At 42.5% G+C, this 24,756-nt stretch overlaps 1 protein-coding gene across 5 annotated transcripts in view; it reads right to left on the bottom strand.

Annotated features, from left to right (window-relative positions):
- MICAL2 (microtubule associated monooxygenase, calponin and LIM domain containing 2) overlaps positions 1–24,756 on the bottom strand; it is a 119,360-nt gene that overhangs the window by 52,005 nt on the left and 42,599 nt on the right. For 2 of the 5 annotated variants that reach the window (XR_010743755.1, XM_066320566.1), the window contains exons 6-22: positions 22,949–23,104; positions 21,923–22,023; positions 19,986–20,243; positions 19,037–19,152; positions 17,855–17,981; positions 17,576–17,666; positions 17,335–17,482; positions 14,442–14,641; positions 13,861–13,973; positions 10,759–10,830; positions 10,044–10,193; positions 8,814–8,918; positions 7,397–7,615; positions 7,083–7,184; positions 6,359–6,487; positions 935–1,033; positions 442–522 (exon numbers count right to left, since the gene is read on the bottom strand). Coding sequence is in view for 3 of the 5 variants with exons in the window: in XM_066320566.1 (XP_066176663.1) it covers positions 442–522; positions 935–1,033; positions 6,359–6,487; positions 7,083–7,184; positions 7,397–7,615; positions 8,814–8,918; positions 10,044–10,193; positions 10,759–10,830; positions 13,861–13,973; positions 14,442–14,641; positions 17,335–17,482; positions 17,576–17,666; positions 17,855–17,981; positions 19,037–19,152; positions 19,986–20,243; positions 21,923–22,023; positions 22,949–23,104 (2,267 nt within the window). In the remaining 2 variants the exon portion in view is untranslated. The remainder of the gene's footprint in view (positions 1–441; positions 523–934; positions 1,034–6,358; positions 6,488–7,082; positions 7,185–7,396; positions 7,616–8,813; positions 8,919–10,043; positions 10,194–10,758; positions 10,831–13,860; positions 13,974–14,441; positions 14,642–17,334; positions 17,483–17,575; positions 17,667–17,854; positions 17,982–19,036; positions 19,153–19,985; positions 20,244–21,922; positions 22,024–22,948; positions 23,105–24,756) is intronic. The other 3 variants (XR_010743756.1, XM_066320564.1, XM_066320563.1) reach the window with 2 other exon arrangements.

The following is a 24,756-nucleotide window of genomic DNA, read 5'->3' as shown; positions in this document are numbered from 1 at the left end:
TCCTCCCCTTCCACCATTCCTGCTGCCACAGGAGAGGTACCACACATGGGATGGAGGAAGAAAAGTCCAAGGCACTTTCAGACAGCAGCATACAGTCCACGCAACTCATCTTTCATTTGCCAGCAAAAGGCAGCCTTGGAACCATTTTTCAATGTTAAGCAGAACTCACTATTGTCATTGTCACGTTAGTCTTGTGCTTAGAAGTTGCGACTTCTATTCCAGATCTGCCATTAGCAATCCATTTTGCTCTGATGGATCATTAGAGCACGAATCTTTCCAAACAACCAACCATGCAAACGGAAAACCACGCAGATGTGTTCTTAAAACCATGGTGTTAATAGATCAGATAGTTACACTGAAGCTGAAACAACTGAGTTTAGCGATGGCTGGTAAGTAAAGTGTCATCACCACAACACAACACCTCACTTGGCTTCCCAGTACCTGACAGCTCTGAGCAGTGGAGGCAGCAGATGGAGAGTGAGGAATGGGGCAAGAACCTGCAGCTCTGTCCAGAGACCGCTTCTGAATTCAACACAGAACAGTGTCAGAGTTGAGAAACAACTCCCTCTTCAAAAGGAGGCACAGTGATTCAGCACTCGTGTGTTAAAAATAACTGCATAAGCAGGTACTGCACAAAACTTTCTTTAGAAGCCACCCTGAGTAATAATTGTCTTCTGTTACTAATTCTACAGTAATTACATTTAATAAAAGCCTCCTGAAGTTTTAATTCACACAGTCAAGTAACAGAAATATAAATAGCAGACATGGCAAGCAACATTTCCATCAGCATACTGTGCCAATGTGCACTTGACTCTTTAATAAGTGTTAGACCTTTCATAAGGCTTCAAGTGCTCCACAACTGAGGTCTTAAGTCAGGATGGCACTCTGGGAACACTACTCTTAAGTTACTGTTTCTTTGTGGGTTTAGTCTTACCAGTTCAAGCTGTGGCTTGGGCCTGTGATCATTCACATACAGATTTACAAGAACTTCAGCCACAGCTCCAATTGCTCGTGAGACCTTTCCTACAGTCGTCTAACCAGGAAAAGGGGAGAAGATGAAGAATAGAAGGAAGAGCTTTAGTGACCCTTGAAAGAGAATTTAAAGACAAAAAAAAGGACAAGAATGATTTGGACGCATGCAAACATCGATACAGGGAGGCAGGAGAAAGAGCAGAGGGAAAGTCCAGCAGAGCACAAGCATGTTCATGCGTGACCAGCACGGTCCAGCTGGGGCCACAGAAGGCTTCTGTGCAGCCCACAGACTTTTCCCTGAGGATGACTGAGAAGTTCCTGATGGGAGCAAATGCTTCCTGCTGTGTCCATGAAAGGCTGAGCTGGGAGCCACTGCTTGGCCATCTGAGCTGGACATTCTGGCATTAGAAAAACTCCTATTGTTCACTTCAACTTCTCTGGGACTTGGTTGTTACATTTCAGAACGGGGGTGGGCCTGAACTCCACATTAACGCTCCCTGAAAGCTGTGACATTTCAGGGAACATTCTAGGAAAACGTGTGAGCCAAGTCCCACACAGAACTGCTTTGTTGGTGCTCACAGGACAACCATTCGCCCTCTCCCCATCCTAGCACCAGGGAAAACTGCAGAAACCACGCTGTGAGAGGGAAACACCTCCTTTCATCTGCTCCATCACACTGGTGCAGCCACCAAAGCTGGGCTGTTTTTAACCCAATGTATCAATCAAGGAGCCAGCAGTTGCTCAGGCTGATGGCTGCATGGTCCATGTTTCCCTGCCAAAACACCTGCCTGGGGACTGGAGCAGGGGAAAAGTTTGGGTGTGTGAGAGACTGGGCCAGTGGTAGCAAGGAGGTAGGCACTCTGGTCCTGGAAAAAGGACAGTAAAGACTTCACAGATTTACAGAAACATTTTCTACCCTAAATCACGTTTCCTGTGGCGATTGGGATTTTAGCTTTCTGGTCAGGGTAAGATCCCACAAACTCTCTGGCAGCCAACGCAGCAAGAGTCCATCCTGCTCCAGCCAGGGGCCTGGCACTCTGCTTCTCAAGTCAGGGCATTGTTTTTTCCACGAGGACAGATCCTATCTAACACTCCATTTGCCTCGCAGAGAGCCCAAATCTCAAGGAAGCCCCCCCTCTTCTCAGGGAAATGATTTTCAAGTCTTGCTAATTGAAGGTTTTAAAATACCTACCAGAAAGTTACCATGAAGAAAGGAGAAAAAATATAAATGTAACGGTATTCAGGAGACTTTATAACAATTTTAAAGCATTTTCTATCAAGTTTAAAAACACTTAGAGTGCACTGTGGGTGCATTTTCAAAAATTATTATGGATAAAAATTCAAGTGAATATGTCCAACCCTTTATAGCTCCCTTTACCTTTTGAAAGTTATCTCATAATTAACTTGATATCCAGGCAGGTACAAAATAGACACATTAAGACTAAAAAGGCCATTTAAGGGCCAAATTTCTCTCCTATTTTGTTTTGTTTAATAAAAAAAGACTTTAAAATATTATTCAATATCTGGACAACTTGTGGGTAACAACTGCAAAGTTAACTGCTGCTTACATACCACAATGCTGACCCAAGTGGCACACCAAATCGTAAGCAACTACAAAAAGTGCTACTTGCTACTACAGGAAAAGGACATTCCTTTGATTCGTTTAAAAACATGGAATAAAAAAATCTTCCTCCCCAAATTCTGCACTACTGAATATGCTGAACAATTTCTGGGCCACATACAAGTTCCTGTCCACCAACTCCACAATAAAAGAAAGTGTTCAAAGTCAGCTGAAGCAGAAAGTTTTTCTTGAACTAGATAAATACTAGATAAATACTGTTAGATAACAGGGCTGTGCTTAAAGCACAAGTAATTGAATTTCAGGAAAACTATCCTTGAGCCTGAACTACACCTTGAAATTGGTTGGCTGATTTCTGTTCTCCACCCATTGGAACAATCCATACCAACATTAAAGCAGTCAAAACAAGAAAATTGCATGTTTATGCACACTTCAAAAATGTTATTAAAAGGAAACATTCCTGTAATGAACCTGGATTCACATTCCAAGTAAAAGCAAATGGGATTTCAATTTAATTTAGCAACAATGCCCTTAAAACCATGCTTCAAGCTTTGGTCAGCCCTGACTTGGTCAGGCAAGAGATGTTGGTTGCACGTCCCTTCCAACAGAACTATTCTGTTGTGTTCTCTTCAAGTGCCACTCAGTCACCAACCAGAAACATCAGGACAGGATGAGGATCCACCAGGGCAGCCCCAAGGGCACCTGCCACCCTCAGAGACATGCAGACAATGTCCTTGGTGCCCCTGAGGCCACTGCTGTACTGAAGTGTCACAGAGCTTTGCAGTGCTGGAGCCACTGTCTGCATGGAACAGGCTCCTGCTCACAGTTCAGGCAGCTTTATGCTAGCAGCTTTAAAGCCTGTGCTGAACAGGAATCTTAAAGAGTGACCTTACACAGTGAATTTCAGGGAACAACCAGAAAACACTTAAAATCCCAAGTGTTTGTGATTTCCTCAGACTGTTGAGCTGTCAGTGCCACGCTGCTTTTCAGCAGGTTGACCAGGGTGGCTATTACCATGGAAAGAGAAAGCTGCCTTCTGTATTTACTTCCCTGTGTTATTATTCAGAACTGCACAGCCAGCCAAGTAAGCCTCAGTAGCATTCTCATAAAACAAAGGAAATATGCTCTCTGCCTCCAAAAGCATACAATGCTTCCCCTTTGTTCTTTCATATCCTTAATGATTTTCCTGGTCTTATTTTGCTTTGAGGGTGATTTATTTACTTTTGGTACAAGCTGCTAGGTATATTTTCCCTCTGAGATAAACAACATTTGAGTAATAAGTTACCATGTGTAAGAAACACCCCAGCCCTGCTTACTGCTGGTAATTAAAGTCAGGTCACCAAAGGAAAGTCCTTGGTCCAAGCTCTGCAGGGAGCAAATTGACTGCAAAAACTTCCCAGCTCTTAGGACAGGCTGTGTTGGGTTCACTCCTCTAAAGCTCAGATGAGCAGAGTTTTCTGAAGGTCAATCCAACCTTGAGCAGAAAACAGGACTAACCAAAGCCCAGCCTGTAATACAATAAATGCTAACTCATAATTCTAGCTATGATTCTGACAGTTGACTGAAGCTAGAAGGTACTTTTGATTATTGTTGGCATATTACACATAGAAGGTAATTCTTACTAAGTTGTAATGATTGTGTGTCTTGAAAGAAACAATAAGGTCCCACAGCCTTCTTTTCAAGTGTTCCTTGCAGGACTAAGACTTAATAACAAGTTTCTGTAATTAGGCAGTATGATTTCATAGCCACCCTTTTCAATAACTGTGTCCCTATAACTAATACTGATCCAAGGAAAACTCAGCAGCTGCAATGGACTGTCATGTCTGGTAACAACCTCAGAACTCACCTGAAATTGACAGCACTAGCTATTTAAAACCATGGGAGGGTGCTGATATCTACAGGTCATAGATCATGAAGCCTTATCAAACTCAAAACACTTCTATTACCTTCTGGTATTCTGCTGTGGAAAAAGCAGAAACACTGACAGCAACACACAGCAGCTCTTCCTGTTGGTTTATCAATGCCAAAACACTTTCTGATACTGAAGTCTACACTTAGCTAATGATAATTCTCTGAACAGAGACTAGAAACACCAATTTTGAGACCCATAAACCCCCTCAAATTAACAGAGACATAGGAAGTTCCTATTCACATATGGTACATATTCACAGCAGAGAGGTCCAAATGTATTGTTGAACAGCACTCGAAACCCAGGGACAGCAATTTGACCATGAAAGGGCAGGGACAGATTCTATTACCACATGTGCCCCTGACAGGAGGAGTAAAAGATCACCTAATCATTACCAGAGCTGCTGTTTAAAAACACCCCAGAATGCCACACAAAATGCACCATATTTACACCTATGAAATGCACAGTGTACAAGAAGCCCTGAGCCTGTACATGTGGAGCTGTGTCTGCAGGCATCAAGGTGCTCATGCATGCAGATCTGCCAAAGTGTAAATGCAGTCCTACTTTACCAGCCAAATATTTATCCAGGGAGATGAACATGTATTTACTGTGCTGGTGACAGAACTAGATTTTCTTGCTTCAGCTGTGCTGCATTCTGCCAGTATCTCTAGAGAGAGCACTTTTCAGCCGAGCTCAGCCTGAGTGAAACCAACAAACCACTGACACCATTTAAATACAAAGGCAAACTCATCAAGGCTGGCAGGGCACTTGAAACAAAATGCAGTTTTTAAAATATCCGAAAAAAAGAGATTGCTCAGGACAAAGGTTCTCCAAGAAGAGATAGTAAAATCCCAATGAAATTATTGCTCACAGAGTTTCCATATGATTAAAAGCCTAGCTCTCATATTCTAAAGGCCTTTTGGGTCTGGGTTTTGTTTTCTTTTTTATTCCCTTTGCGGAGTCACAATAATTCTCCAAATCAGATGAACATCAGCCCCCAGTCTTTTGGAAACCATGACTTAGCTTAAAGCCTATCACATGCTATACCTCTTGGGTCATAAAAAGTAAGAGGCAAATCCAGGCAAAGGAATTACTCAGAAGCTGAAGGGAATTAGGGGATTACTGCAGTGAGGCACCTGCTGAGTTTGCAGTGTCCTTGAAGGGCCGTGTCCCCTGTATTTCCCTGGGGATGGGGAGCCAGGCAGTCATTGCAACACAGCCCATTAACATCAGCCTCAGTAGTAAGACCTGGGCATCTCTGACCCAGGTGTCACCTCCTTCATTCAGAGTATGGGTGTTTCCTCTCCATAAGGTCTGCTGTTACAAAGAACTGTGTTCTAGCTAGTCACACGCAGAAGCAAATATAAAGTACAAATAATTAAAGAAAAAATAATAAAATGTCTGTATTGGTAAATGCTCATACAATTCTGAGATGTGTCCCTTCTAAGATGTGGCTACAACAACCAACATTGTGCAGGTTCCCCCCTGCAGACCAGACAGATATTCTTATGAAAAGAAACAAAAGTGCCACTCAAGAAAACCAACCAACCCCACAGCATCCAGTTTGCTTTATAATGTGAAGCTTTCTTCAGCATGCCTGTGGTATCATCCAACAGCAGATCATTTAAAATAGGCAGCAATGCAAAATTTTCAGAATTGAAGTTAAAAAAAATATTAACCATTTGCTTTGTTCTTCGGCTTTTACCTGAGCCGTTTCTGATGATGACATTTCTCTCACAAACATGCAGAACTAACAACAGTAACAACAAAGTTTGATTTAAATGTGAATTACAACCTATACAACAGGTCTAGTGCCAGCACCTTCCATCCAAGCCATTTCTCAAGCAGCCTGAGTTTACAAGTTTGGGATTTACATGAAAAATCTCTTAATAGAGTACCTGTTGAGAAGAAACAGCAGAGGAAGCTGAACCAACAGATGATGAAGCAGCAACAGCTGAATGATGAGGTGGAGGGCAAGAGGGAGTTGGGGGCTGAGAATGGGATAAGCCTTTAGTAGGTAGCTTATTCTGTATAGAGCAGAAACAGGAGAGTTATCCAAGAGACAGTGACATCAACACAGGTTAAGTTCACAGTCATGCATCAAAAAAACCAGAAAGGTAACAATGACAGTTCTACTCTTCTTGCTACCTCTGCACAGCAAGGACCCACAGAAATGATCATGGCATCTTCATGGTAAATTATATTATTGTACCATTTTTAAAATAGAAATATTCACAGTGGGCAGAGAGGTAAGATAGTGCTGGGAGAAAGCACAATGAAATCCAGGAAAAACCAGAGTGCACAAAGTACCACTGCTCACCAGCTGATTAGAAACAGTGAGCCAGCAGTGTGTGCTTAAGCACAAGACATAGTTTATTTGAACACCTTTTTCTCCTGCTGAAGTACTGTGATTAGCTTTATGATTCAGATTGTTTTACCTCAAATTATGTGATAATATTTAAATAACACTTTTTACTAGTTTCAGTGGAATCCACATTACTTTTCAGATCCACACAGAATGAAAGGAAATTAAAACCAAAACCACAGCAATTTCTTTCCCTTCATGAATTCTTATGCATCTTCCAATTCAGCAGCTCTTCAGGTGCAAAACTTAAAATTCACCTTCGGAAACTCCATGTATCCAAACATTGAGGCGAGATGTGCTGCTTTCTCTTTAATGTTCTTTTTATGGAATTCCCTATTTGCTATGGTCTGAGCTCTTTTCTGCAGTGACAGCCAGGGAAAGACAGCCAAGAAAAGAAAGAGAGAGATTTCAGTTAAAACCACATCCGTCAACAGAACACAGAAGTTTGTAGAAAGACTTCTTATTGTCTTAATACAACCTACAGTCAACAGAGAACAAGCCAGCAAAACCACAGTACAGAGATCATCACAGGCAGTTAAGACACAGGAAAGGAAAAGAAGTTGCTTGTCACCTGTTTCATTTTTTCCTCCAGGTGCTGAAGACGCTCAAGCACTCCAGAAAGTACAAATGCAGCAGAACAGGCAGATGCGAGATTTTCAGAGGTTTCTGACAGACTGGGCTGGGGATCTGTTTTGTGCACAGTCTTTGCTCTCCTGGCCATATGAGCAGAACCATTTAAAGACTGTTTGGGTTCCCTGACCTCGTGTTCACTCCTAGCTACCACCTGAAACTGGGAAACACTTGAAGTGAACAAAACTCTGCTTTCTGCACTACCATGCAGTATATGCAGCTTTTAAGGATGCTTCCGAAAGCGCGGCACAGTCATGCACAGAACTAGAAATAAAATGTTCTCACATCACTCTTTGCACACTTCCTACTGCACTTCTGGTGCTTGTGCACATGCATTGAAATAAATCAGTCCTAAACAACTTGTGCAGGCCTTGACATCTCTATCTAGGTTTGTGAGTTTTTGTGAATAACCTCAGACAGAAGCAGTGCAGAACATCTTCTAGGGTTTACAGCAAAGGTTTTGGGTTGGGGTTTTTTGGCATCACATCTGCCTGAAACTAGGCTTATAACCTAATTGTATTTATGAGGATTTCAACAGTAGTTCTGGTCATTGCTCCAGATCTAGTCTGACCCAAATCAGTATGTCATGTATTTCAGATTTAAGGCATCTCCTGAGGAGTTCAGAACACATCTGTGAATTTGAGTTTTCATACAAAAAAGCTCCTGAACTGCAGATTTCCACATGCAATACAGATCTCATTTCACTGCAGACTGCTCTTGAAGTGCCACTACAGGATGTTTAGTTCAATTTAAAACTCTGATGTAAAGTGAATAGCAATACTGTTTGAGATGAGATTGCTTTCAGTGAAAGTACTAAGAGAAAAATTTAGACAACATTGTCAAAATATTTTCCCCATCTATGCGATGCTGCAAAAGAGTGTTTAGCAGAAATTCTTGTCACAAGTTCTACCTATAGAAATAAAACTCCTGGGCATCAATATCAGTTTTTCAATGCTCAAGCTTTTATCTTAGACATTTTTGCAAGGTTTCTCTCTCAGCCTTATCATTACAATAGCCCAAAGCATTGAGTACATGCATGAGTTTTCAGGTACTGCTATAGTTTTCTCACATGTTAGATGTAGCTTTGTAATTACATTCAGAAAATTTGAAGCCTAGATGTGGTAACACAGAAATCAACACTTATGTTTTCAGGGTATTTCCACACTTTCAGAGAGTTTTCTCATCTGCTGAAGCAGGTGTATATTAGCATTAAACTTCTAATACAGCTTTCACAATTCTCGGCTAAATGTGTCAGTGAACTCTGCAGATTCCACCCAAATACTGCTTTGTATCTTGTGTAGTTCTGCAGTAAGAGAAAACACTCTGCTTGCCAGGTGTCACCCACAGGAGTTTCCTACCTGCCTTTTTGGTTGAGGTGGAAAAAGGCTTGCATCCATAGGTTTAGCAAAGCGAGGATTAACAGGAGGGTCAGAGGAGAGCAGGGCTGGTCTATCTGTTAGCTCCTTGTAAAGCATTTTAAAAATTGCAAAGACAGAGCGAAGGAGGGGAAAAAAATGGAAGACAGTAAATAGGATTCAAAGAATTTCTGAGGCAGAAAGAAATAAAAGCTGCTTTTAAAGACACATTACTATGAAGCTTAACAACATTTTGCAGATTTCTGCCACCCACCCATTTTATTAGCAACTCCTATCATTGAAGATACACTTTAAGTTGAACACATTCAGTACTTTTTAACAGAGTTTATGATCAGAACAACTTCTTTCAGCACAGCCAAGGAAATCTCTGTCCACTTACCACACACAGAAAGCTCAGGACATTGACAAGTAGCCAGGTTGTGTGCAAACAACTTTGGTTCAAGGACAGAGAAAGTCACTGGACATCTATAAAGCCTACACCACTGGAGGACCCAATTCTTTAAGTAAACAAACACATACAAGGATGAAGAACTAAGAAAGCCACTATCCTTGTCAAAACATCCACACCTTGTTCATCCTTCCTTCAGATTTTTTGGGTAACAGATCCAAACTCTGCTGATTCCAGCTATTTTTGGCTGAAGTGGGACTTTGAGCTTCTCCCCCCTACCCTGGCAGCATGGGATTGTCTCTAAAACACCTCTAGTCACACTAACCACAAACAATGAAAATGCTGTATGATGTACAAACATGATCCACTCTGCCTAGTTTTGGAATGGAAACGGCAGCCAGACACATCTTGCAAAAGATTTGGTTTCCTTTTGAGACTTCCTAGATTTTCCATCAAGAGAGACTCCACATATGCAGTGTCCTTTATTTGAAAAATATAGGCAACAACAGGCCTTCTGCAATACTGTATGCAGCCAGCTTAGACTTCCAAATAAAACAAATTCTACAGGCTGACTTACATGAGATTTCTAGACACCGTAACACTTAACAATACATTATATTTACAGCATTGGTCAATCTATATGAGTTGCATTTGTTTACCAAGTATTGAGGGAAATACTTCTAATTCGCATAAAGTATTAAAAAAGACAAGCCACTTCAAACATCTAACAGACCCTTGTCTTCCCTTGGAAATACGTGTCACCTTCACAAGTAGGGACTACAGTTTCATTTCAGAGATGACTTTCATGCTCATCTATGACCTACCTGTCTCCTCAGAATTGTATTTGAAGCATTCTCTTCAAACTTTGCCAGCAGCTGAGTTGCCATTGATTTGACCTTGTTCTGGTTCATTCCTTCTCTGCCATCACTCTGCTCTTTCCCACTGTTTGTCCCCTGGCTTGGAAAGCCTGAAGTCTGCAAGGAAACAACAAACTGTGTTTTTCTTAGGTTTCTACAACACTCATGAGGGGAGAGGAGGAGAGAGATAACATCCTTATCAGCGAAGGGTGAAAGGAAATACAGTCTGCAGTATACTAAAATGAATGTTTAGCATATGAAAGTCATCAAGAAGTATTTTCTTGGGTCCAAGAGTACAGCAAGAGAGAACATTAATCAGTGCTGCTATTCATAAACCAGAGTCACAAAGGTGACTAATCAGAGAAGGGGTAGAAACCAAGCTGCAATGCAAACTCTTAAAATAAAAAATTGTCTAAATAGCTGAGTTAGGAAAAGGAAAAAAACCCAATATCTTCAATGTTCTTGTGTCAGAACAAAAACTAGTGCAGTTTACTTAATGCTCTACTCCCTATCGAATGATTTAAATTAAATTAGGTCTTCTTTAGTGCATGCCACAGTAAATTCAAGGTTTTTCTCCTGTCAAGCTCCGAAGGCCAAACCTTGACCCCCCAACTCCCACTGCTGCCCCAGCTCTGGGGCCCATCAAGGAGCAGGACATGGGTGGGCATCACTGAACACCAACCTGCTCAAAGACACCAAAGAGTCCTTTCCGACGCCTTTTGTTAGTCTCGCTTTCTTCCGTTTTCCCTTCAGCCTGAAAGGGCAAAGCCAAAACAAGTTCCATGAGTAACTGCAGCAGTTCCCAAGTCCACCCCAGCAGTTCCTCCCAGGATAACAAGTTCCATCCCCAGGCAGGTGAGGTCTGGCCTGTGCTCAGCCAGGCACACACAGGGGAGCAGTGCCAGCAGCATCAGGGGGTCTCACTGCCTTGTCAGAGCCCCAGCTCAGCAGGATTGCTTCTAGTGCAGCTTTCAGGGCAGAAAAAGCTGCCCCACAGCCCCTGACTGGGAGATCTCACTGGACTCCAGGGTGTGAGAGCACAGGCTCATGCACTGTGCTGAACAGAGGCCCTACAACTTGGGTGTTTATCTTCCCCCCCTTCAGTACTGAGGAGTTTATAACTCATAAAGCACTAACACATGCTTGAAGAAAAAGGTTTTGCAGCATGAGTTATTCTGTGAATTTTTACTTAGGTTGCACTGTTTTCCAGAGACGTAACAAAATCCAGAAACCCCCTCACTCTTTCACTGTAACCCCCAAATCTCTCTTAACCCATCTGTCTGCAGATCAGGAATTCATGGAACAGCCATGCTTCCTTTTTTGAGCAATTACTGGCTGCCTCAAAGGTCTGTCGCCCTCATAAGGTTCATCTCCCTGACTCTGGCTGAACATTACAATACTTAAGCAACCAAACTGCTCCTTTTGTGCTTGAGCCATGCACATATTTCATCATTTCACTCAACTAGAGATTACAGAAATCAGTACTACTTCACACTCAGTCTGCACAAACTTGAAAAGTAGTCAATGATTGGAAATTTTGATCATTTCTTAGAACATTCAGCCGCAAAGACTGAATATACATGTATTTATGACCAATAAACTACAATCCACCTATCTGCATTTGCCCACACTGTAACTTTGTGCCTGTGCAGTCAACTTAACCCCAAGAAGGAATAAAGAAAGATCAAAGAATGCAGGCTTCCTTCTTACAAATAGACTGTTGATAATAAATCATTATGCAGTGAAGACCAGTAATCCCAAACAACTTGTGGGCAAACACCAGAAGAACCAGATGACAATATTTCAATTACTTTGTCTGCTTTGCTACGTTGTCTTTTAAGCAGCAGCTCAGTATAACCCAGCTTTGCACTACCTACAGTCATCTGTCTACCCAGAGAAGATGAACACAGAACAGCACAATGTATTCTGCATAATAGCCTGAGCCACATAAAAGCAGATTTTGCTTGAGTGAATGGAGCAAGCAAGATGCTACCTTTCAGAAATCTGACATAAAGGACTTTGATTAACATGCTGACAAAGAAGTGAAAGACAAAGCAATTTAATTGCCCAGCAAGAACTCCAAAAGGGCTTCGCCCTGCATTGTGTAAACACCTCCTTTCATTTATTAGTCTGGAGCACAGGAAATCTCAGTTCCTCTCCAGCCGGGCTGACACTCAGAGGGGAATGGAAAACATGATCCAGCTCAGCACAGGCTGCCAGAACAGCCACAGCAGCTCCAGGCCCTGCTTCCTGGTCTCCCACAGCCTGTGCCCAGATAAGGATCCCTCCTCCAGCCCAACCCAAGGACAAACCACATGCCACGGAGAGTTCAGTTAGCAACACTGCTCTCCTAAAGCCTGGACAGAACGTTTGATATGTACACACACGGATAATGCTCAGCACCACTTTCTGCAGGGGAAAGAACCCTAAAACTGAAGCCACAGCCAAACCCTGGACTCAAGCAGTTGCTTTCCAAGGAGCTTCATTTCCCAGCTGGTTATGGCACTCCCAAGTCTGTCCTAACCCACCTTGCTTGGTTTCACAGCCCATCCGTGACAGAGCTGCAAAACCTCACACAAAATGCCCTGTTTCCTTGGCTGATTTGGGAAATAACACTTCCACTCCTCATTTCCGAGGAGCCCCATAGTGTGACACCAGAGGGGCCCGCCAAGCAAATCACCTCGTGCCGTCATGTGCTGCCAAGAACTCCAGCTCCTGCTATGACAGAAGCTTATTTCATGACAGGAGGTTAATCAGAGGCTCTATGGCGCAGTAATGGAAAGCTCTCCTCACTGCTAAAAGTCTATTTATTTCTGCAAACAACTAATTGAAAAACAACATTGTGGTCACGATAAAGGTTTTTCTTCTGAAGAAGTCACCCACAAGAAAAAGCAAAGTTTATTACGGCTGTTTGGTTTCTCACTGCTTGGCTATCTGGGAACCATGTCACTTAGTTTTGTGTATATGTGGGTGGCAGAAAAAAAATTATTTCCTAACAAAGATAACTTCAAGTTACTGGACAATTGATTGTCCATAGGTTGTGAAAAATTCTGTGTGTGCAGATCAAAAGTATTCAAGACAAAAGTCAGTGTAGGAAGTATCTGGAAATTCTGGAGCGATTCTTCAGGTAAAAAAAATAGAAATCACATTTCTACAAGACAAGAGAGCAACAAACTTAAAAAGCAGTATATTAAAATACTGAGAAATGCAGTAGATGTGTACATGTGTTAACTCAGGCGTCTGCAAAGCTTCAAGGCCCTGTAGTCCTTAATCACAGCAGGTATGGGCATGGCTTTTTTTATAATACAGGGACATAACAGGGCCTGTCAGTAAGTTTTCATTAATAAGTGACCAGGAGAGAAAAGTACATGGGCATGACTAAGAGATTGTTATCCCAGAGCTGCTGATCAATCTGCCCACTGTTTGTCCTCATTGCAGCTTTCTTCTGCAGGAGTTGGAAAGCTTCTCTTCAGAACCCTGACAGCATACACAAATGGTGTAAATCTGCTTTTTTCAAAAAGCAGCATACATTCCCAACCAACAAACAGTCTAGCACAACACTGATTATTTGAACTGGTACATAATAGAATGGCTGGATATTTAACTCCAAGAATACAGAGGTACAGGACTTGTTTTCTTACAGGTAGAAATAGGTCAGAAAACTGTAGCATAATTTTCATACACATAGCATGTATATATAAACCCCTTATTTCTGAGCCTGAAAGTTAATTTTCATCTTTTCAGGAAAAAAGATTCAGTGGGCAAGACTTGTTTCACAACTCACCTTTGGTACTCGTTTCCTTGGAAAAGTTAAATTTATATAATTATTAAAGATGAAATTCGATGATTTTGGTGAACCAAGGTCATTATTTTCTCCATTTTGCTTCTCAGCAGCATCTGTTGAAAAAACAACTGCTTAGGATATTTACTCAGGTTTGTTTTTAAATTATTCTGACTAAGCCAAAGCTTTCCAGTTGAGTGCTGGTAGCAATTATGTATATAAGAAACACAGGCAAACAGAAGTAAATACATATAATGTGGCTTTTTTTAAAAAAAGAAAGAGAAACACAAGCATGAATGTGCTGTGTGCAGTCATCCCTATAAGGGAATCACATCAATAACTTGATACATGACCTTCATGATGTCAAGCAGCAGTTATCCAGCTGCTCCTACTCCCCAAAACCACCAAAGACCCACAAAAACTTGGTCTTCAATCAAGCTCTTCCCCCTTTCCTGTGCTAAGCCTGAGGTAACTCTTGCAGAATGCCAAGAGGGAATGGCTGAGCTGGGAAAAGACTCCTGGCTCAAGAGCAGTGCTCGCCAGCAGCCTGGATGAAGGGCTGCCAAAGCCCAGGTGAGCCTCACCTACTGCCTGCAGCGGGGTGCCCCGGAACAGCTCGTAGAACTTGGACAGGTACAGCACCATGCTCAGCTTGTCGGGCTCCCCGGCCGAGCCCAGCTCCTTGCCCGTGGTCACCGGCGGGATCCCGAACTCCTGCTCGGCCACGTCGAAGGCCAGCTGGTTGTTCCTCACCACGTCCTCCTCGTTCAGGGCGTCGAAGTCACTGTGGGGACAGCACAGCGGGGGCACGGCTCACTCCCTGCTCCCTCTGGGAACACACAGGGTGACTGCGGCATGGCACCAGGAGTGAGGGCACTGGGATCTCACTGGGCCAAAGATACACAGTGCCAAAGGGAAGAGCCTCATACAAATACCCTTGTTACAAATACATATACTGTGCACACAAATACCCTTGTTACAAATGCTGGTTTACACTATTTGCCAGAAATGGAACTTAAAAGCTTTTTCACTGAACTGGACCTTGATGTAGTCCCACAAAAAAAAAGATTCCCTTGTTTATGGAGAGATGCAATTCTTCCTCACAAGAGTGCTAAGGTGTGGAGTCCTTAGACCATCCAGAGAAGACGTTTCACTCCCCTGGAGAGTATGCACCATCTAGGCTGCCTCAGATAGCAGTTACTTCCCTTTGGGAGACTTCCTTGTAGCTCAGGGTGAGCAAAATGCTTCAACCCATGGGCCTTTGCCTAACTATGCTACTGTTTCGCACCCTATCGGTTATTCCCCTTGTTCCTGGTTTTTACCCCTCCTGATGGGTTCTTTTTGGATTCTTTCCCTGGTTGGTCCCCTTCTCAATTCCTTTCCTCATTGGCCAAGTTGTGAAACCCCATCCCCTGGCTACCCTACACAGTCCCCCACCTCGGGCTATTCGGTTCCTTCCCCTTTGGACTTCATGCAATAAAGAAACGTTCCTGGAGATAGCAAAGACCCCGTCTCACTGTTTTATTCCTGCATCACCTGAGGTGGCAAGCATGATCTGCTGCTCAGGCAGCTTTTAAAGCTCAGGCAGCTTTCAAAAGAGCTAGTCACCCTGCTCCTGAGAGTGCCTGTGCCCCATCAGACCAGGTGTCTTTTTAAAGACACTTCTGATGAGGAAGGTCATGGCACCTTGACCATCGCACCAGACTGCAACACTAAGAAAAAACCTTTTCCTTCTCCAAATACAGCTCAATTATTACAGACTTCATCCATTAACAACAGATTACTTTAGTTCAATTAATTCTATAAATCGTCAAAGCCAGGAGGAATAAATTTAGGACAGCATTCTATGGAAGTGGCATGTTATATGTGTGCACACACATGTACAGACACTACCTTTCCTTTTTTAAGGTGTTACACACAGAGTTTGAACAGGGACCTCCTGTCAAGGTCATAACTGAATTTAGCAGTGTACTGAATAAGTACATCACACATCTGGAACTCTGTTATCCACTCCCTAATCCGTTTTCTATGGGACCTATTCTAAGACTGATCTTTTGAACAGCTTCCAAAATTCATGATTAAAATAAACATGTGAATAAATTACAAAGCTCCAGGCAGGGTAGTTTCCTTCTCCTCACAGTGGAATGTGAGTTTTTGAATCCCCGAAGAATTTCTCCTCTTCTCTTACCCACCCACTGCCCATTTCTGGAGCTGGGGGCTGTCACTGGCAGCCTCCTCTCTTGCCTGCCTGGCTTTCATCTGGCCAAGTCCTCCCGCAGGCTCATTGAATAAAAAAGCCAACAAGATCTAAACACAATGTTAATTGAACAGCAGGAGGTCTGTTAGCTCAGGAAGATAAATGTACTGAGTTTGTAGAGAGCAGTGTAGAGAACATGTTTTCCACAGGCAGCAAAGATTACTTTGCTTTCTGCACCCTCTCCCCTGAAAACATCCATTCTAAACTAACCCAAGGCAAAAAAAAAAAAAAAAAAAAAAAAAAATCCTATTCTTAGAATCTCAGCTCTTCCTCTGGCAAAACTGTACAGGCAAGCACCCCAGGTACCACTCCTATTTTTTCCAATTTATCACACCTCATAAATAAGCTCAGTCTCTCCTTTCATCCATCCACAATAAAGGGAGGTTGACAGTAATTCAGGTGTGACTCCTAAGGCTCTGCAGGAAGACAAGAGAATGCATCCACTACATTGTGGAGACTTGTGAAAAGAGAGAATCACCTCACTGACTGCACCCAGCAGTCAGTGCCATTTCCTGACACCTGTTACTCACTGACCCTCTTATATCTAACTATGGGACATTACAGAATATTCAGTTGCATGATGTTGGGTCATGCAGCACCAGGACCCCAGAAACTGTGCCAAAGGGGAATGCTGGCATTACACTCAACCCCTAGGGCAGTTAGTTTTCAAGGCCCAGCCCTTGCTGTGCCCACATGAAAGGACTCTGTGCTCTCCTGGACAGAGTTGTGCAACATCTCCACAGTCCAACATTTCCCTACTTGACTGTCACAGCAACCAGTACAACACATGGAGGATGGCCCATTGCAGGCTCACCCAGCATTTCTGTGACTCAGGACTGTGTTTCATGGCCGTGGTTTCAAACAGACACTAAAACCTGTCTCCGGGGATCTGGGAACGCAGCCCTACACATTCCTCCAGAACTGCAAATTTCGTTTTAAATAGACACACAACTCCCACAAACATGATAAATCATACTGTTCAAAGCCTTCCCAGCTCTTTGAAAGCACATATATTTCATTTTAAATGGCATGCAAGGACATAAAGAAGAAACAAAGCAAACCCAACCCCACCCTGCCCACCCCTAAACCCGGCCATGGTGTGCACTTCCTTGCAGAAAGCGGCCACAGAAGGGCACTGCAGAGTGCCAGGGTAGTTCTGGCTGGTCTTACACTCCCTTTTGACAAATGCCTCACCAAGGAGCTCCACAGATGTCACTTACATGAGGTCAGGCCTGAAGCGATGGATGATGGCACAGAGAGCAAGGCCACTTTTCCAGGAGGTGGTCAGGTCAGTGACATTAACGTTTCTGTATCCCTCTGTCTGCTTCTGGCACCACGTCAGAAGCTTGTTAGGCCGAATATCTGACTCTGCAGAAACAGGAGAGCAAACATTTCAGTCAGCTTTGGCATGCTTAGAAGGCCACAAACGTTAAGCCACAACAAACAGGAGATGCCACTCACCTTGTCTTGTGAGGTTCACTGATCTTCTAATGGAGCTCACTCTTTCAAGAGGACACTGCTGTAGCTCATTGGTAACATATAATTGTCTCACCTACAAGGAAAAGCAATTACCAACATACCATCAGACAAAAAAACAGTTTTATTTCCAGGTTAACTTTATCAGCAGCTGGTTCTAAATTAAGGAGACTCCTGGAGATTTTGTTTACACACTCCTTGCAGCTCTATTTACCCTTGACAAAAAAAGAACTGATTTCACAAGCAAGCCTTTTAAGTACTGACCTGGTGAGGTCGAACACAGCTCGAGTTCAAGTTTGGGTATCTTGTTCCCGGGTCAATGGTGTACTGGTCAAAGTTCTTATTAATATTTTCAGGGGTCGTCTGAGGCAAGAGTCGATAAATGCTCTCTCTTGAGGAGGAAAAAGATGCAAGAGTTATGTATTAAAATAAATATTTATTATATAAAGGGATTGTGGTTTTTTTGCAGCTGCCTAAACCTTACTTTGGTTCTCTCAGGACAAGTGTTATGGACTAAATGCATAATGCACGCATCCTATTTCTTATCCCCACTCAACAGAAGGATGCCAGACAGAAAAAGAACAGGATGGACACTTAGAGCTTATGCCCATATTATTCTGAGGCAGGAAGTGAGCAAGAAAAAGAAGGAAAAAAAAAATAAAGTTACATCATCCAGTCATCTGGTTTTGCTTTAACGTCTACTCAAGGAGTAACTTCTTTACCACATAACAGGACTAAATCCTTTCATCCTGCAATTCCTATAACCACCACAGCTTTTTTGACTATGCTGTTCGATTTTCCATTTGGGACTAGGCTGTGTTTGAGTCATCCCACAGGCTTCTATCTTAAAACTTATCAAAGTGCTGTAGTTAGTAAAGCTCCTGCTTGCATTCCCACAACCATGACTCTTCTATTACGTATCTGCCCCAAAACAGTCTGGGCAGTTGTAGCAGAGCAGGGTGGCTGCCAGCAGGACCTAAGTCAGCAACTTCAACTATCAGACCCTGGTGACGCCAGGTCTGCTGCTGTAGTCAGCAACAGATCTTCTTGTTCCAGTCAAAAAAAGCTTCTGGTGCAGCACTGTAACAATCCTCCTTTGCCACGTTATTTATCAGCCTAAAGAGAGCACCACTAAGCCAAATTGCAGAGTCAAAACCACAGAGACCAACTCGGAAAGCTGTTGGTGTTGAAGAATTTATTTAGACTACTTTCAGGATTTTTTTAATGATTAAAAAACCAGGTGTTGAGATGGCTGGAGGTTTGGGTTTATCGATACAAGGTCTCTTTGGTTTATTTCTCGAAGTTAAGTGACACAAATCAGTGACTTAAACCCCAATAATACTTCTCCCGATAGCCTTCTGAAATCCACTGGAGGATTTCTAGCTTTCTAGCACTGCAGTGGCTCTTTGAAACACTGGAAATGCTGGGGAGCAAAGCAGCACTCACCGTTCAGCCAGGATCTCCAGCGGGGGCTTCCCCTGCGCCCAGCTCCGCACCATCCACGCCGTGTCAAAGGCAGCCAAGAAGCCTCTTGCACAGCCAGTACCCATCGGCCAGAAGGGCTGCAACAAGCATTTTACTCTTTAGTTTCTTCTATTTCTTAAGTTCTTACTGCAAAAGTCACTTTCAATGCAAATTTGGAGTCTAGGGTTTCATAACATCTTGGCAAAATAGCCCAGAAAAATAGCCCAAAAATGCAACATAGGCAACACTTGCAGGTTTTAAATGTGCCTCTCCTTTAAGTACTAGGTAGGGGGGAAAAAAGATTACTTTTTTTTCACTTTTTCCTTTTTTTTAACTTCTGTATTTAAAAATGAATTTCTTAGCCTCAAAAGATAAAGGCTGAGAAAAAAAAAGACTCAAGAATTACTCGAAGAAAAACAGAAAAAAAAATTATGCCCTTCTCACCTCCTAAATTTGTTTTGGACTATTCTTTTCAAATGCCTCAGGCTGTCAGCATGGGTTTAGAAAAAAAAAAGTTGCAGCATACGCTTTTCACTTCAGAAAGAAAAAAAAAAAGGAACATACTAAGGCAAAGAGGCTGCAATAATAATTTGGATCAAGTTTTTGTCTATGATGGAATTCAGTAAAATTATGCCATGCACCCAAGCTGAGGACACGGAGCTCACAGTTTTCAGACAGAAACACAACTTGCACAAAGCAAAATGGGATCTCTGCCAGAGGCTGCCAGCCAAGCATTAGCTATGACAAACTATGGCATAAAAATAAGGAGAAAAGAAAAAAAGGGAAAAAAAGTCGATTCCAAAGAAGGTACCACTGTATCAGGGCATGTTAAAAGAGAACATTTTATATTGGAGGGTAGACTGAATGGCTGGATTAAGGAAATAAAATAAAAAACCTGAAAATACTACTTGGAAAGCATTCCAAGATATACCTCAAGCAAACTATCTCCAACAAGTGCCACCAGGAGCTGATGTCTGTGCCTCTCTCTCACCAGCGCAGCGTTTTCAGATGCATACATGGAGGTAAAATCAAACATTGCTACATCTGGCTGGCCATAGTGATTAATTGCAAAATCCAAGGAAGGCAGCTGGTAGTTGGTTGCAAAGTCAGCAGCTTCTCTGGCGTAGGACAGCAAATTGTTCTGGTTGACATTTTCCCCACAGAGCAGCAGCTCGGTATCAATGGAGTCCTGCAGGGAGAGAAGGATGTGGGATGGGAGACTCCAATATCCTCTCTGAATTGGAACACTGCAGTCTCACAGCAGGACAGGGAGCCACACACCTCACAGCAACAAGAAACAAGGGACACTTGCCATCTCCTCCAAAAAGCCAATGCACAAACACAGGTACTGCCCCAAACAGAAACTCTCCTTGCCCACACTGAACAAGCATCTTTGCTTGCAATAGAAGATTATAGTTCTTCCCAGTTCCTTGGTGATGTGATGTTTTCAGAACATTACTCCCCTCACATCAAAAGATGTTATCCACACTGCTGCAAGGCATTTCTGCACACAAGCACCCCACATGTGAAACCACAGGAGAGCAGGAACACTGATGCTGTAACATGTGGGGCGCAGCCTCAGGGTTTGACTCGACATCTCAGTAACAATACCACATTTAAACCTGGATCATAGCAGCTTTTTCTGTTGTTAATTTTTGGGCTGGGTTTTTGTTTGGTTTGGTTTTTTTTTTGGCCAGAGTGGTGAAGGACCTTGCCTTTCCAGGTCATCCTACTTAAAGGCAGTGATTACTAATAAGGCAGGTTCTATTTCCAGCCTAATCGTGGATGAGACCCCTAATCACAGATGATACCACAGAACCGCTATTAGCCCAGTTGTTCCAGACAGACTGGGGTGGTTTATTTTTTTTTTTTCCACTCAGAGCTGAGTAGGTCAGGAAAACAGCTCTGATGAGCCACAGCTGCTGCTCCTCTGCTCCAAACTCCCTACAGATGCCCTGGGACTGCCCCCACCTACAGACACCAGCCCCACAACCCCAGGCCCCACTGCCACTCCCCACAAGGGATTCTGCCCTTCCTCTCACCCACTCTGGTTGGTCATGGACAGCAGCTCTGGCCTGGAAGCCCCTGGCCTCCAAAAGGGCAGGGAATCATGGCACTGAGCTAAGTGGTCCCATCAGAAAGCCAAGAGCCCTTCTGACAGTCCCCCACAAGTACTTCCTTCAGGAAATTACACTTGGCTGCTTTGGCACTGTCTTACTTTGTAAGAAAAATTGCCCTCTCTTGGGTTTCCAGGAAGGGAAATTTAAGTGGTGCCGTAACACTTTTTAGAAACAAAAGAAAATAAAAAATAAACCAAATATTTTACAGAATAAGGAAAAAAAAAAAAAAAGCCAAACAACCCCCCCCTCCAAATCCCAAGTACCCCTTGGGTCAGGCCATCATGTTTATAATCATTTTTATGTTTATAGCCTTCTTCTTCATTCTCACTTTAGAGAATTTGCAATTTAGCCTAGTGTAGGTTTTTATGCTTCCTTATTTGCCTGTTAAAACTGGACATAGCTGTGCTAAGTTCACCCTTACTGAGGTTTTTATTTTCTGCTGTGATGATCCCACCATGCATTTCCAAGGTGAGTCAAGATCCTATTTCAGCCAGTTTCAAAACTGACTAATTTAGGAAGTATTGTTTTCAGTTCTCCATAGAGGAACTCTGAGCTGACCGAAGGGAAAAGCAAATTGTAAAAAAGTCAGAGTAAGATCCAAGTGACCTGAGCTTGAATGAAGCCCTGAAGTCTATAAACACCCTTTAACACTTTTAAACTCTTTAACATACAGCAACGTTTATGCAGATGTTCACACTTACTCTGTGCCAAGTAAGTAAAACAGGGTTTAACCAGCATTTTTACGTACGTTAATAATCACTCCTTTGTCCAGAAGACTCTGCTTTTTTGCTGTCATCACAAAATAATGCGTGCTGTCCTTATAGTAAACAATATTCTCCAGGTCAATCCCTGAAAAGAGATACACATTTGTCACCAAGCCTGTGTCATTTACTAACAACGTGGGATTGATCCCGGCAGGTGCCTTTCCTTCTTGGGATGCACTCACTCTCCCAGCCGGGATGAAGGATTAGTGGGCAAAATGCAATGAAACAAAACAAGAGAAGAGATTGGTCCCACCCAACAGGAGCTTTTCTCAGCACAGTTTAAAGTTATTCAGCATTCTTTCAGGGAACAGCCAGTCAGCTACTGCATTAACAGTTCCTGAGGTAGAACAGGGTGCCAAGGGAACAAAGTGTTTTTTGGTTGCTGGGGCTCTGGCATTGGGTCTGACCAGGAGGTTTGGTTTCAATTACAATAATAATTTAAAAAAATCAGCTGTATATCAAGAGTAGAATTGATTGTACTGACAGTGAATGCAACTACTCTGAAACCCCTTTCCACTAAGATGTGTTTCACAGTTTATATTTTTAGTATTTACGGCAGATTTTAGTTCTTCTCAGTTTATCAGCTCCACACATCAAAAAGCAAGAATAAACTCCTCCCAGAAGGGCAGAGACTTTTTCAAAGGGTTTAAGCTGTTCAGCATGTGAACGGATAGAAACAAAACAAATCATGTCTTAAGGGAAAATCTCTGGGCCCTGAAAATGCTCTTCCAAATTTGTTCAACATAGCAGACATTTTTGCAGTTGAGAAAAATTTAAACACTAAAACAAGCCATGATGTGGCAACACCCAAGCTAAAAAACTATCCCACTGTACCATAAATGGACATCTCCATCTGCAAGCTTCTGACATCAACAACATTTTATCACTCGGAATTTTTTTATACACGTTATTTAAAACTGATGTTACCAGTAACAAGAGGGTGGCCTGGCACACAGAGTTCCCCTGCTGCCTCTTGTATTTGACAGTGGAACAAATGAGGATGCACCCACCCGTTTCCTCTTTCAGGTCCTGGAAGAACTTCTGGTTGAAGATGAAAGCAACCCCACTAATTTCTTCTACTTTGGCTTCTGCAGTTGTGTTTCTGTTTATAAAATTGGCAGTGATGGCAATAGCCAGCTTTCCACGAAATTCCTTCCTCCTGAAGCCTGGAGAGCAAAGACAGGAATTAAAACCACTGTGAATTTCTGACTGGACTCTCAGAGAGGGTCAGCTCAAGGCAGCTCAGTATCTTTCCTACACTTCATCAAACAACATGCCATCTGTAGATTCCATCATGCCTCCAAAATTCCCTTGAATGTAATGAGTCTTTTCTCCCTGTTTTCAGCTGCAAAGAGCTGCACTGCATTCAAGATTCGTTAAAATATGGTTGGGTGGGAAAGAAGTTAAGGAAAAATTATGACTAAAGAAAAAAAAATGGAAAAATTTTTCGACCTATCTGGAAATAGAACAGGTCAATTTCATTGGAGGGAGACATTTTTAACATGCTAAATGGCAAGTTAGGTATTTGTTATATAGGTGGTAAACAGCTCATGAAGAAAGATGCAAGAGATCAACAGTCAAAAGCAGGAAAGAATGATGCAAAAAAACAGAAACCCCTGTAGCAGTGCTTAGGTGCACACACTACCAGCTAATAAGACTTTTCACAGGTATTTGTGATGGAAAAATATTCAGTGACTTAACTATTATATTTCCAAGGTGAGACCAACTGAGAAGCGCCTTGCTTCATCTTTGCTTCCACTTTCAGAGAAAAAAAGCCCTCTAAGCCACAATCTTGCAATCACACATTGAAGCTTTTCCATCTCTATGTTCCTCTTATCCGTAACTAAATTATGAAGTAGGACAGAGGATCCCTAGAGTATCTTTAGCCCACTGCAGATGACTTCAGAGAATATGTTGTTTTACAACAAGAAATAAATTGGTTATGAACTTTTGTCTCTGTGCTTCTTGATATGCTCTCATTATTTCACTGGGATAGAGTTGATAAGACAACACCAGCTTCTGTACATATATCTTCAGTGCACCAATCACTCCCCTAGATCCTGGTATGATGATAAACATTAACCTCTCAACAGACTCTGCAGCTAAGATAATAATAATAATTAGGTTTTGCTGGTACCTGACTATTTAAACAGTCTTTTATGGGGGGACAGCTGGACAACAATGTAGGAAATTTCCAGCACAGCATTATAAGGAATTAACTGTAAGCACACTGTGGTTGGCAGATAAAAGAATAAGCAGACAAACTATGAAGCTAATGAAAAAAAAGAAAAAGTGTACTTGGAGAAGGGAAACTAACACGGATATAATTACAGTTAAAAGGGAAATACATAATTAAGTAAGAGGTGTGATCCTGTGATGCAGGAGCAGCTTATCCAGTGTGTCTCTGAGAAACACAGCTCAAGTGGTCTGAATTCTCAGCAGTGACGCAAATCAGGAAACATTTACCCCCTCTCCTGCCCCACACCTTGGAGCTATTTATTATCTTTTGCTATTGTTTCTAAATGAACCCTTCTGAAGCTCAGTCTCATTCACAAAGAAGTAAAGCCTCTGTTGCCTTCATTAAATACCTGGCAGTCACCTTTTGGTCATGAGTTCAAGCACACTGGGCAAATTCACAGCACAACAGCAAAGGCTGTGCAATTCCTGACACGTATCTTGTCAGCCTCCTTCAAGTTAAATCATCATATAACTACTTAACCCTGAAGCAAACCCAGTGGCACCACGATGCATTCTGTAGGCAGTGCAGAGCCACAGAGCTCAGAAGCAGAAATGACATTAAATGTCTTATTTTGAGCGA

Source organism: Sylvia atricapilla, chromosome 6 (assembly GCF_009819655.1).
Source record: "Sylvia atricapilla isolate bSylAtr1 chromosome 6, bSylAtr1.pri, whole genome shotgun sequence".
NCBI lineage: Eukaryota > Metazoa > Chordata > Aves > Passeriformes > Sylviidae > Sylvia > Sylvia atricapilla.
The sequence above is the reverse complement of the archived record's forward strand: the minus strand, read 5'-3'. Positions and strand labels throughout refer to the sequence as shown.